This window comes from Thamnophis sirtalis, unplaced genomic scaffold (assembly GCF_051295495.1).
Source record: "Thamnophis sirtalis isolate CommonGarterSnake01/CBP01778 unplaced genomic scaffold, rThaSir2_p1.2 scaffold_14, whole genome shotgun sequence".
Taxonomy (NCBI): domain Eukaryota; kingdom Metazoa; phylum Chordata; class Lepidosauria; order Squamata; family Natricidae; genus Thamnophis; species Thamnophis sirtalis.
In genome coordinates, this window is record NW_028261394.1 from 21,393,720 (window position 1) to 21,405,019 (window position 11,300).

The 11,300-nt window shown below is 53.9% G+C and overlaps 1 protein-coding gene across 1 annotated transcript; it reads right to left on the reverse strand.

Moving 5' to 3' along the window:
- Nucleotides 1-5,091: 5,091 nt before the first annotated feature.
- Nucleotides 5,092-11,135, reverse strand: LOC106543574 (heparan sulfate glucosamine 3-O-sulfotransferase 2-like). The gene is made up of 2 exons (XM_014059621.2): nucleotides 10,586-11,135; nucleotides 5,092-6,922 (listed from the first exon to the last, which is right to left on the reverse strand). The coding sequence occupies exons 1-2, from the start codon at nucleotides 11,032-11,034 to the stop codon at nucleotides 6,304-6,306; spliced, it is 1,068 nt and encodes a 355-aa protein (XP_013915096.2). The 5' UTR covers nucleotides 11,035-11,135; the 3' UTR covers nucleotides 5,092-6,303.
- Between the last annotated feature and the right edge of the window lie 165 nt (nucleotides 11,136-11,300).

An 11,300-nucleotide genomic window follows, 5' to 3' on the forward strand; every position in this document is an offset into this window, starting at 1 on the left:
CCAAGTGGGTCCCTTCACTTTTCCCCTTGTTAAGAGGCACAGCTTGTTTGCAAGAGTTTCTATGTTCAGGATGGCAAAATATTTTCTAGCCAGGCATATTCCCACCACCCACACACTCCATGGCTGAGATTCCCAGATGCCTCCCGGTGCTTATGCCAGAGGTTGTGTTGCACTTCAGTTGAGGCAGGGATGCTGCTGGTTGCTTTCCAGGATGGGTCGGACTTCTTCGGAATACGCCCCATTGCAGGGACTCAGAATTGGCACAAGATGGCTTCAACACCACCTCCAGAATCAGGCCAGTGACTGCCCTGGGACCAAAGTGAAGGGGAGGCTGGAGGCAACGCCATCAACCACATGTGCTGAAGGAAGAAAGCAGGGCTGGAGGAAAAGGGGGGGTGTCTGAGAGAAAGGTCACCTGATCCAGAGGAGGGAGGCATGGCCAGGAAGTGTGTCAAAGACATTCTGCCTTCATTAATCCACTCTAAGCCAAAGGGGAATTTATTTATACTATTTTCAAGATCTGTTTTTACCCCAGAGATTAATGATACTTGTATGGAGTCTGGCTTGTGCGTCCCTGCTTATTTGCCAGCTTATTTACATGCTCATGTGCACGCATGCGCGCACACACGCACACACACCTTCCCCAAGGCAGCTGGGCTTGCAACTCTGCTTTTCCCTCCAGCCAACTGTCAGGCCATGAGCCCAGCTGAGAGCAATCTGTGCAGGCCTGCCAATACTTGACTTCCCAGTGACGCTCCTTAGCCATGAGCACATCCAGAGGAAGCCTCTGGGGTCTCCCATGGGCACAGCTGCACCTTCCAGTTGCCCTGCTTGGCTCCAGGCCAAGGCCCTCTGGGGGATGCAAACTGTGGGCTTCTGTTGGGAAGAAACCCCCTGCTCTGCTCCGGTGTCTCTGGCACACGGAGTTTGCCTCTCTTTCTGTCCCGCTTGGAGACTCTTTGCTCTCCTAATGGGAAGGGATGGTTGCCTGTCTGGACAGATCATATTCAGCTGGGACCTCAGGAGATCCCAGATTGGTTGGACAAGAAGGCGCTTCACAGTTCCTCAAACTTCTTTCCTGGGAGATTCTCCATCACTTCCATGGCAATCTACTCTGATCAGAAAGTAGGGTTTAGAAAAGATGCCACAAAACGTTAAATCACCAGATGTTGGACAAAAGCCTGGACACTCTTTGTGTGTGTGTGTGTGTGTGTGTGCATGTGTGAAGAAAACCAGCAGAAGGAACCCAAGAGGAGCTTCTCCTCTCAGCCTCAGTGGCCAGATGTGTCCCACACCAATGTACATTTTTCATTCTGCGGATGCTTCAAAACTCTGATCAGAGTCCGCCGCTTCTCCCTGCCTCCAGCCAATTAGTTTAATTGGGCGCACCAACCTGAGGACCCTACACAAGGCACAGAGAGGAGGGGGGTTGTTAAAACCATGAAGCAATCTGAGCAACGAAGCCCTGTTGTAGGAGAGCTGAGATGCGGCTGCTTTCTCCGATGACCATTCCACGCAGCACTTGACATTCAATTAGGGCTGCTGGTTCCCATAAAATGGACCATTAAACTTGGCCATATATTCTCTCTGGCTGTGCACCAAGCAACATGTCTTGCTTTGTGGCTGGCAGAAGTCAACAGCAGAGCCGCTGGGCAAATGGGCTGGCCTGCTCCACCAGGCGGGTGGGATTTTTCTAAGCAAGAGGAAAGCAGGGCAAAGGTGGGCAGCAGAAGGGCTGGTGCAGTCCCAGCTCTTGCATAGAGAGTGGCCTCCCTCACCTGCAGGATGCTTTGGAGCCACAAGCAGAAGTTTTAGAGAGAAGTTGCAGAGAAAACAGAGAGAGAGAGAGAGAGAGAGAGAGAGAAGGAGAAAGAGAAGGAAAAGGAGAAGGAGAAGGGGCTGGCAGGAAGGAACTCTCACAGACATCTGTTCAAATGGAAGCTTATCCACCCATGAAGGAAAGCAGGTCCCGAATGATTTCTCAGCCTTTGGGGAGTTTTTATCTGTCTCCTTTTAATGACCCCTCCCCCATCCCTAGCAGGAAGGATGGGAAATTCTACAAAATATGAAGGTGCATTTCAAAAAACATCCCCACAAGATGGGGAAAAACAGGCGAGGTCTATGAAGGTTACTGCAGATGCCCAGATTTCTCTAGGGGGGGGGGGGGGAGGGCGTGTTCAGGAATAATCAACGAGCAAATCAAAGTGGCTCCCAGAAACTGTGGAACAGGCTCAGAAAGGCCACAGAGAGATGCTCATTTTTGAAGAAGCTCCCAACAGCCTGATGGAACTAGCAGAGGTGGCTAAACTGACAGCTTTAATTAGCATATCCAACTTTGCTTCTGCTTGGAAACATCTTCTGAATTTTGTGCTCGCGATGGGAAAAAATATGAAACTTCGGATTTTGCTGATTAGGTAGGTTTGCTACTGTAGAAATGGCTGGTATATATTAGTATGTAAAAGCCAAAAGTTGAGGCTGTAATGTTACTTTCCTTCTCTACTGCACTAAAAAGAGACAGAAGTCAACATTTTTCTTTCTCCCCCCTCCTTTCCCCTATATTTCTTCCTCTTCCCTTTTTCTTTCCCCTTTTCCAAGAAAATTTTCATTTTCTCTTATATATATTCTCTTTTATATCTTATAAACTTAATAACATTATTTTAAAAAGAGGTTTCCAATTTTTTCACATTCAAGCCAAGTGGAAAAATCAAGTTTAGTAGCTGATCTTAAAAGAAAAAAGCAGCCTCATTGCTGAACTTGATAGCTACCCTCTATGCCAAGGACTGAAAATCTCCCAGACAAATTAGGAAGAAGTTAACAAGTTTAACAATCTTAGGTTTGACCAAAGGCCATTATCAAGTATTATTGGGAAGGAATGTAACTGAGAAAGCTAATCTGCTGAGTCCTTTGCCACGGTGCCCTTTGGTTTGCACGGCATTTCCAGGGGAGCAGACAGGACCGGCCTTTGCCGATGTGGGCAACAAGATGAAGTTTAGTGTGACTTCACAATCTATAGTGCCTATTGAGGGTGTGGGAGTTTTGAGGATTTGAAAAAAGTGGAACCAAACTCTAGCAAGCAGAATTCATTGTCAACCTTATCCAACGATGCCTGGGTTCAGGGAATTATTCTGTTTTAAAGTTAGAAATAGGGAAATAATTCTGACTAAGGGCAGATAACTCATCTGCAGGAAAGAGCTGCCCCAAGGGGAGGCAAAAACTTACCTGTCTTTTCTAGGCAGGTGCTTTGGATACTGGGATAATTCCCTTCTGATAATTCATTCCATGCGGCAGGGGTGGTGGTGGTGCCCCAAGGTCTCTCTAATCAACAGATGCCCAGCATGCAACAGGAAAGCATTGCCCTATTTTTTGCCAAATTGCCATACAGCCATGCTTTGAAATGTGCTATCAAGGCTTTTCAGGTCTATTTCTGGGGCAGAGAAGTCAAGAACACCACAGGCCAACAACCCAACCTTTGGCCATTATAAATGGAAGACAGGAACTGAAGGATTAAGCATTGGTGCTTGACTTTCAGAGCTTACCGTCCAGTAAGTCCACTAAACTGGCAAAATACCATAGCTGATTTTTTTAATCTGCTGTGATCAAGACATGATTGTAGTGAGGAAAGAAGGAAAGGCAAGATTGAAAAGGGGGCTCTTGAAACTACAGTGTACAAGAGGAGGGACTGGCCAGAAAAGACGGATGTGGAATCTTTTGCAGCAGGTCAGCCTTGGCAACCACTGATGTCAAGGTGCCCTCCGGCCCAGCCTGGGCCACACTGGGAAGGGCAGCCCAGCCGATGTACTTCTTCTTTTGCCAAGTCTCAGGCCTGACAGAGAACTGGGGCTGCTCCCCTGGAAGCCTCTCTGGACTGCCAGCCTTCGCCCAGGGCTCTGCTCTGCTCTCTGTGCATCCAACCAATGGAGCAGAAACCAATGGAGCTGGAGGAAGGCATGACGTTGAAATGCTGGAGCCAAAGGGGTTGGGTGGCTCTAGAGCCGCATGGTGGGCAGCCCGGGCAGTTGAGGTGGCTCAGCCACAGCCAACCGAGGCAAGGCAGTAGACGCCCCAAGGAAGGACAGTGAGGCAGGAGCAACTGAGAGGGGAGGCTGGAAAGCAGTCCCCCACAAGCTGGCAGGGAGATGCTCGGAGGCTGACCTCCTGGCAGGTGAATCTGTGGCTGAGAGAGGACCTGGTCAGCTGGGGAGTCTGCAGCCTACAGGAGGCTCTCCCAATGTGTGACAGGGTGAACTCTATAAAGCTGGGGGAGAAACGGAGGTTCCAGAAGGAAGGCATGGAAGCAGCTCTGCAGTGCACTGGAAATCAGCATGTGGTGTGTGTATGTGTGTATGTGAGAGAGAGGGGGGAGAGAGGGAGGGAGAGAGCACAACTCTTGAATAGCCATCGGAGGAGACCCCCTGACAGTCCTTAATTCCAAGGGAGTGTGGGTGGTGTTTCCTATGTTCTGCACAGGGGGAGGGGTGTTTAGGGCCTCATCTTTACGTCACACACACACACACACACACACACACACACACACACACACACACCACATACTGGTTTCCAATGCGCTGCAGTTAATCTTTGAGGTGCAATGCACACCTCAGTTAATCAAAATTAATATTTGAGGTGTTGTAAGCAGCTGCACCGGGACCCCTCGCTTGCATTGCTCCAATCAACCTCCAAACAGGAAGCCTGAAATGTAGGGGGAGACGGGGCTCTTTCAAAGGGGAGCATCAATAGTGAAATTCAATTTTTTTTACTACCAGTTCTGTGGGCGTGGCTGGGTGGGTGTAGTGGGGGAAGGTTACTGCAAAATGGTTCACCGACAAAAGCGCGCCCGACTAAGCCGCGGTCACAAAACTATGAGTTCTAAACCACGCCGACGAATGAGCGATGAAGTGCGCCGACAACAGCGCGCCGACAGAAGCGCGCTGTAATCCTAACCCTAACCCTAACCCTAACCCTAACCCTAACCCTAACCCTAACCCTAACCCTAACCCTAACCCTAAACCTAACCCTAAAATTAACCCTGAACCTAACCCTTACCTAAACTTAAATTGCGCTGTTGTCGGCGCGCTGTTGTCGGTGCGCTGTTGTCGGCACGCTGTTGTCGGCGCGTTGATGACGTTGTGGTTTTGTCGCTGCAGTTTCGTCGGTGCGCTTTAGTCGAGCGCGCATTTGTCGGGTCACGCTGCAAAATCCCTATTCGCTCCCCACACCTGGGGCCAGCCGGAGGTGGCATTTGCTGGTTCTCCAAACTATTCAAACTTTCCACTACCAATTCTCCAGAACCTGTCAGAACCTGCTGCATTTCACCCCTGGAGAGCATCCCTGGCTCTTGGGAACTGAGGCTGCTGCTCTCCCCTGGCCGTGGGGTCCCAATGGCCAGTCTGGAAACCCTTTGAAGGGCTCGTTCTGCCTCCAGCTGCTGAGGCAAGCAAAGGAAGATGAGCAGGGCAAGCGAAGGGTGCCAGGGACCTTCTGCTTTGGGAATGAGCTGCCAGCTACTGTGTGCCAACAAGAAGCCACGGCCCTTCTGAGATGGAGGGGGCAATGCTGCTGAGGGCAGCTGATGCACAGAAGGACTGGAAACACAGCTGAGCCCTCCTGACCCTGGCAGGTGGGGGCAGAATTTGACACACTTGGCAACTGGAGAAGGTGCTCCAGCAACTGGCTGGGCCACACACAGCGCTTGTTGGGGGCTGAAAAAGGTAATTTCTCCCTGCTGAGGGTGAAAAACCTGTAGGAGGAATGAAAGCAGCCACCCCATCAAACCCCTGCCCCTTCTCCCAGAAAAGGGACCTGCTGGGACTCTGCCAGGCTTCTTCTGGATTGGCTGGGACTTATTTCCCAGGAAGGAGAAGGAAGAGACAAGAAGCTACCAAGAGAGACTCCAGGAGAAGCCAAGGGCTGGGTCTCAGGTACCCGTAATAGCAGACATCTGTGCTTTATTCGGGGGGGGGGGCAAAACAGCTGGGGTGTGTGCATGGGGGGCTCATACAAGGAGACACCTCTGAGGTTTCATGGAAGGACCTAGGGAGCAGGTGCCCTTAGTGCTTACATAGTGACCTTTATAAACTCTGCCTCTATACCATTATGAAAAATAAAATCCATCCTTGGGCCTCACATACCCTGATTGCACCATTGAAAAGTTCTCGAAGGCCTCACCGACCCCGGCAGGATGGCTGTGGGTTTCACTGGCCCTGGCTCCAGGGCTGGACTTTGGCCTGCTGGTCACCTATGGCCAGAAGGAAGGTAGAGCTGAAGCGGCTCCCCCTGCCTGTCCCCCTCCCCCCAAGGCCTCTCTCATTCCCACCGGAAGTCTCGCCCCACGGCCTCATAGAAGCGGATGTTGTAGGGGCGGTAGAAGTCCTGTAGCTGCTCCAGCACATCTGGGTCAATCTGGACATGAGGCCTGCCCTTGGACTTCCCCAGGCAGCGGGGCAGTGTGCCTCCCCCGGCCTTCTTCAAGCAGGGGAAGCCCTTGGTCTTGTTGAAGAAGAAGTGTTTCTCGGTGATGAGCCGTTTCAGGCCCAGAAAGTCCTGCACGCTGGCCATCTCCGCTGCAGGGTCCGTGATGAGCCGCTCTCCGCTGACGAAGTGGATCTGGGAGAGCGGGAAGTACTGGAGCCAGCTCTCCAGGTGCAGCGCATAGAGGCCAATGCGGATGGCACTCCAGGAAGTGTCCACCAGGCCAAGGCTGCGGTTGCGGAAGGACAGCCCCTCGAAGGTGGGGATGTCCGGCCTCTTGGAGAGGGTCTGGGTGTAGTCCGAGATGGCTCTGGTGACCGGATTCCTCACCACCACAATCAGCTTCGTGTTCTGGGACATGTTGAAGATCCGCTGGGGAGCCTCCCGGGTGATGTAGTAGCTGGGGGTCTTCTCCATGGTGATCTGGCTGTCCAGGGTGCGGGGCATCAGGTGCCTGTAAAGGAAGGGCCCAAAGAGGTGAGGAACAAAGGGGAGAAGAATAGGAGAAATCCCACCACCTCCTCCGGCTCCCCTTGGAAGCCACCAAAGAGAAACACCTTTTGCCTCTTTGCTCTTCAAAGGGTGGAGGTGCTTTGCTCCAGGCAAGTTGAACACCTCCTAAAAGAGACAATTCTGCCTAACTATTTCACTATGCTGTTTGTATTCTGCCTCGATCAATGGCATAGTAGTTAACACATAAATGGAAAACAATTTTTAAAAATCCATGGTACCCATAAAAACTAAATAAAACCATCACTCACAAAAGTAAAATAAATAACATTAAAGCAGAGATGGCCCATTATTAATCAAAGATGCTCTCCAGCATCTTTCCAAACACAACCAAGGAATCTTGGGTCTTCAAATTAGATTCCTTGACCAGGAAACATTCCACCCATGATGATCATCTAGCTTGCTTTAAGTATCTCCATCGAAGGAAATTTTGCCGTCTCCCAAGGAAGCCTCTTCCACTGTTGAATGGCTCTAACCACCAAGAAAACTTTTCTGATCCCCAACCAGAATCTGCTTATTGCAAAGCTCTTGTTTTTGTCCTGTCCTCTGGAACTTCCCTGAAAAGGTTTGCCCATCTTCTTCGTGACACACTCTCAGATACTTGAAGATAGCTGCCACAGCCTTCTCTTCTCCAGGCTAAACATACCCAGACCTTTAAACAATTCTGCATAAAGTTTTCCTTCCAGCCTCTGATCATCTTGTTTTCTCTTTGGATATGACCCAGTTTGCTAATATCCTTCCCCAAACTCACACAATATTCTAGTGTGGTTTGCTCAGCTCAGAATAGAGTAACAGTGCTCTCTTGATCCTGACATTATTCGCTGGATGCCACCTAGAACTGGCATTTGGCACATGTGCAGCTTGTGATCTACCAACTAGAGTGTAAACCAGACTTTGACATAAAATCTGCTAGAATTTCATGCAAGACTTCATGAGCTGAAATCAAGGCACACTATTCCATCTGGGATGGTCACTCTGTCAAGAAAGGAGATGAGGTTGGTTCTGCCGAGGGAGGGAAGGAACCTCCCAATTGTACCAGCCGTCAGCCAGTGACCCTGGGGCTTCTCTGCCAGAAGACTTCAAAGAGAGGCTAAATATCTGTCAGAGATGATTCTGCATCAAGTGGGGATCTTGGATTGGATGGCTTCTAAGATTCCCCTGCACTGGTCTGGCCACAGAGATCCACCAGATCCTGCAGGCAGCAGCCACCATTAAAATGCTGCTCCGGAACCGGAGAGCTAACACAGACCCCATCTGGGCTGCTTCAAAGCACTGGGCCATTTCAGCCCCCTCTTGCTTGGGGGAACCAAATCCCTGTTCCTAGTCTGTTAGGAAACCTCCATAGGGAAATGGTCCTCCAGGTCCAAAGCCTGAGGCTCCCGGACCCCTGCACTGCCTCTCTTCCCAGGGCTGTTGGCTGGGGAGTCTGCTGGAGTAAACAGTCTGGGGGGGCTTCCTCTTTCAGCTGTGCAGCACCCCCTTCGCAACCACTAGGGAAATGCTCCCTCGGTTTGCAGGTGAGGATGGTCCTGATTCTGGCCCTGCTCCAACCTGGTTGGGGAGACAGTTGGGAGTGCTTGAAACTGACAGTGCAGGGAAACTGGCACAGAAACCCCAGAAAGCCTAACCAGCTCCTTATTTTCTGAATGAGGCAATCAGGGGAAAAAGGCAAATCTAAAGGAAAGGCTCATTTCAGAAGGCTGTTAAAAGTGGAACAGCACAAAAATGGGGTTTCTCCTTTTCCAAATCAAATGGAGCCCTCTGCCCTCCTGCTCTACCCTGGCTAGAGTCCTATGCTAAGCGCCAATGCCAGGAGATCAATGACTGGCCGAAGGCAGCCAATGCAGATTTCAGAGGGGAGGGGCCTTGTACTTCTTAGTGACTGGGGGAGGGGGCACTTCAGCCGACTTTGCCTCCAAGGTAACAGATGACCACAAATGTACATGCCTGACAACTGTGGTTGTCTTGGGCCACTTTAAGAAGGAAAGTGCTACTTTTACCTGGGCACAATGAGCAGCATGGATGGTCTTTCATTCTCTGATTGAAGGAAAGACGAAGTTGGTCCCATGTGGGCGGGGGGGGGGGATGTGGGCACCTCAAGTGCAAGAAGGAAGGTGACTGAAGCAGCTTTGCCTCCTGACCTGATGCATGAAGTTTCTGAGCAGAAAGACCTCTTGCCTGGGATGAAGGAAATTCCCCCTACGATGGCTCAGGCCTCACCCGGGCAGGGGCTGGAGATGGCCAGAGCCCCCGTCATCCCACAGTTTGCTCCGTGTTCCAAAGCAAAAGCCCACGGGTGCTGCTGTACAAGTCCCTCCGGAGACCCCGGTCCTCTAGAAAGACCAGTGGGCCAAACATGATTTGAGTAGCAAATGGTTTCATTTAAAAGAAATATTAGTCAAATGGAATGGTTGAGTTCAGCAGCAGCAGACAGTTCCATCTGTGGCTTTTGAAGGAGCCACTCTAGGAGACCAGGGAACCTCCACAGAAGATGCTTTTAAAGCTGGCTTCTGAGCCCATTAACTCTTGGAATAAAATGCTCCTCATTCTATTGAGCCCCTTCCAGAGCAAGGCTGGCAGCCCAATCCCTCACCTCATGCCGCTTCCAAGACCCCCAAGGGAAATCTTTGCTTGCAATCAGAACCACAAGAACATTAGAGATCAACTAGTCCACACGCTGCTCTAGCAGAGGAAAGGCTCTGCTGAGCTTCCTCTTCGAGATCAGAGCTGCCTCTTCTCTCCCTTCTGTGCCAAACGGAGGCGGAGAGGATCTCGGTGCCGTCAGAGCCGCCGCCAGCTTTGAGCGCCGATCTCGGCATTTTGAGCCAAGAGACGTGAAGGCTGCACGGATCGCCTTTGTGCCCCACGAGGCCTTTGGCAGAGGATCTCAGGCAGGCCTGGAAGTGCCTGGAGCGAGACAGCCAAGCTCCAACTGGTAAGCCGGCTGACCCACCTGTCGACAGGATCCACGTCCGGGATTCGGAGCCGTCCTTGGCCAACTGCCCTGCCTGAGCCGTCCTGGCTGGGAATCTCACTCCTGCCCTGGAGGAAGGAGACTTCCCCGGACAACTCAGGTGGGAAGAAGAAGGTAAGTGGGCGTTCTGCAGGGGGGGGGGGGTTGAGGGGAGGCCGGAGTGGCACCAGCCGGAACAGCCGGTTCTCTCCGCCTCCTTGGGTGAGGATTCCTGGGAGAGCCTCTGTCGGGAAGCCGGGCAAGGAACCGCCAAGCCCAGCGGAGCCGTCGTGCCCCTACCGAGGATCCCTACCCGCCACCGAACTTCTCAGCCGGGAAACGGGGGACGGGCGGGGAGCAGGAGCGCCGCTTCCCGCCGCCGCCTCCTCAGCCCGAGCGCGGAGGAGGCGGAGGGTCCGCGGGGCGCCTGGGAAAGCTCGCGGGGGACGCAGGGCAGGCAGCCGAGCGAGCTGACGGGTCACGGGGGAGCCCAAGACGCGGAGCATAGCTGAGAGGTTCCGACGTTCCGGTCCCGACGGAGAGCAGAGCGCGGCGGCCGGGCGGCCCGGCGCGACGGACAAGGGCTTCTGGGCGGCTCTCCCCCAGCCCGTTCCCCACGGCGACCGCTTCCCCAGCTCAGCTGAGCCGCCTCACCTGTACCACTCCAGGCCCCGCTCATAGTGCCGGTCGAAGAAGTGGGGCTCGGTGCCGAGGGCGCGCACGCCCGGGTGGCCACGGATGAACTCCAGCACGGCGCGGGTGCCGCCCTTCTTGACGCCCACGATCAGCGCGTGCGGGAGCCGCTTGGCCACCGCCGCCTTGGCCCGGCTGCTCCCGCCGCCCCCGTCTCCCGCCGGCCGGGACGATGGGGCGGGCGGGTGGCGGCCGGAGGGCGGCGCGGCGGGGCAGGCGCGCCACTTCTGCAGAAGTTTCTTGCGGGCGGCGGGCAGGGCGGGCGGGCAGCGGGCGTCGGGGGGCGGCTGGGGGGCGCAGCAGAGGAGCAGCAGGCTGTAGCAGAGGCAGGTGCCCGAGAGCGAGAGCAGCGCGCCCAGCAGCAGCGTCCGGCAGCGCCGCAGCCGCCGCCTCCGCCGGCCGAGCGCCATGGCTCCATCGCCGGCGGCGGCCACGGCTCCCCGGCCGGCACCAGCGCGGGGTCGGGGCGCGCGGGGCCGACGAGCTCCGCGGCCCGCCACTACCGACCCCGCTCCCGCTGCGGCGCCTCTTTAAGGGGCCGCCTGACGTCAGCCGAGCCGGAGCCGCCTCCGCCGCTGCTGGCAGGCTGAGCCCCCGCCCCGAGTGGCCGCGGGGGCAGAGCGCGGGTTCCCGCGGGGCGGTGCTGCCCGCCTGCCCGAGGGCTGCCAGCTGGGAG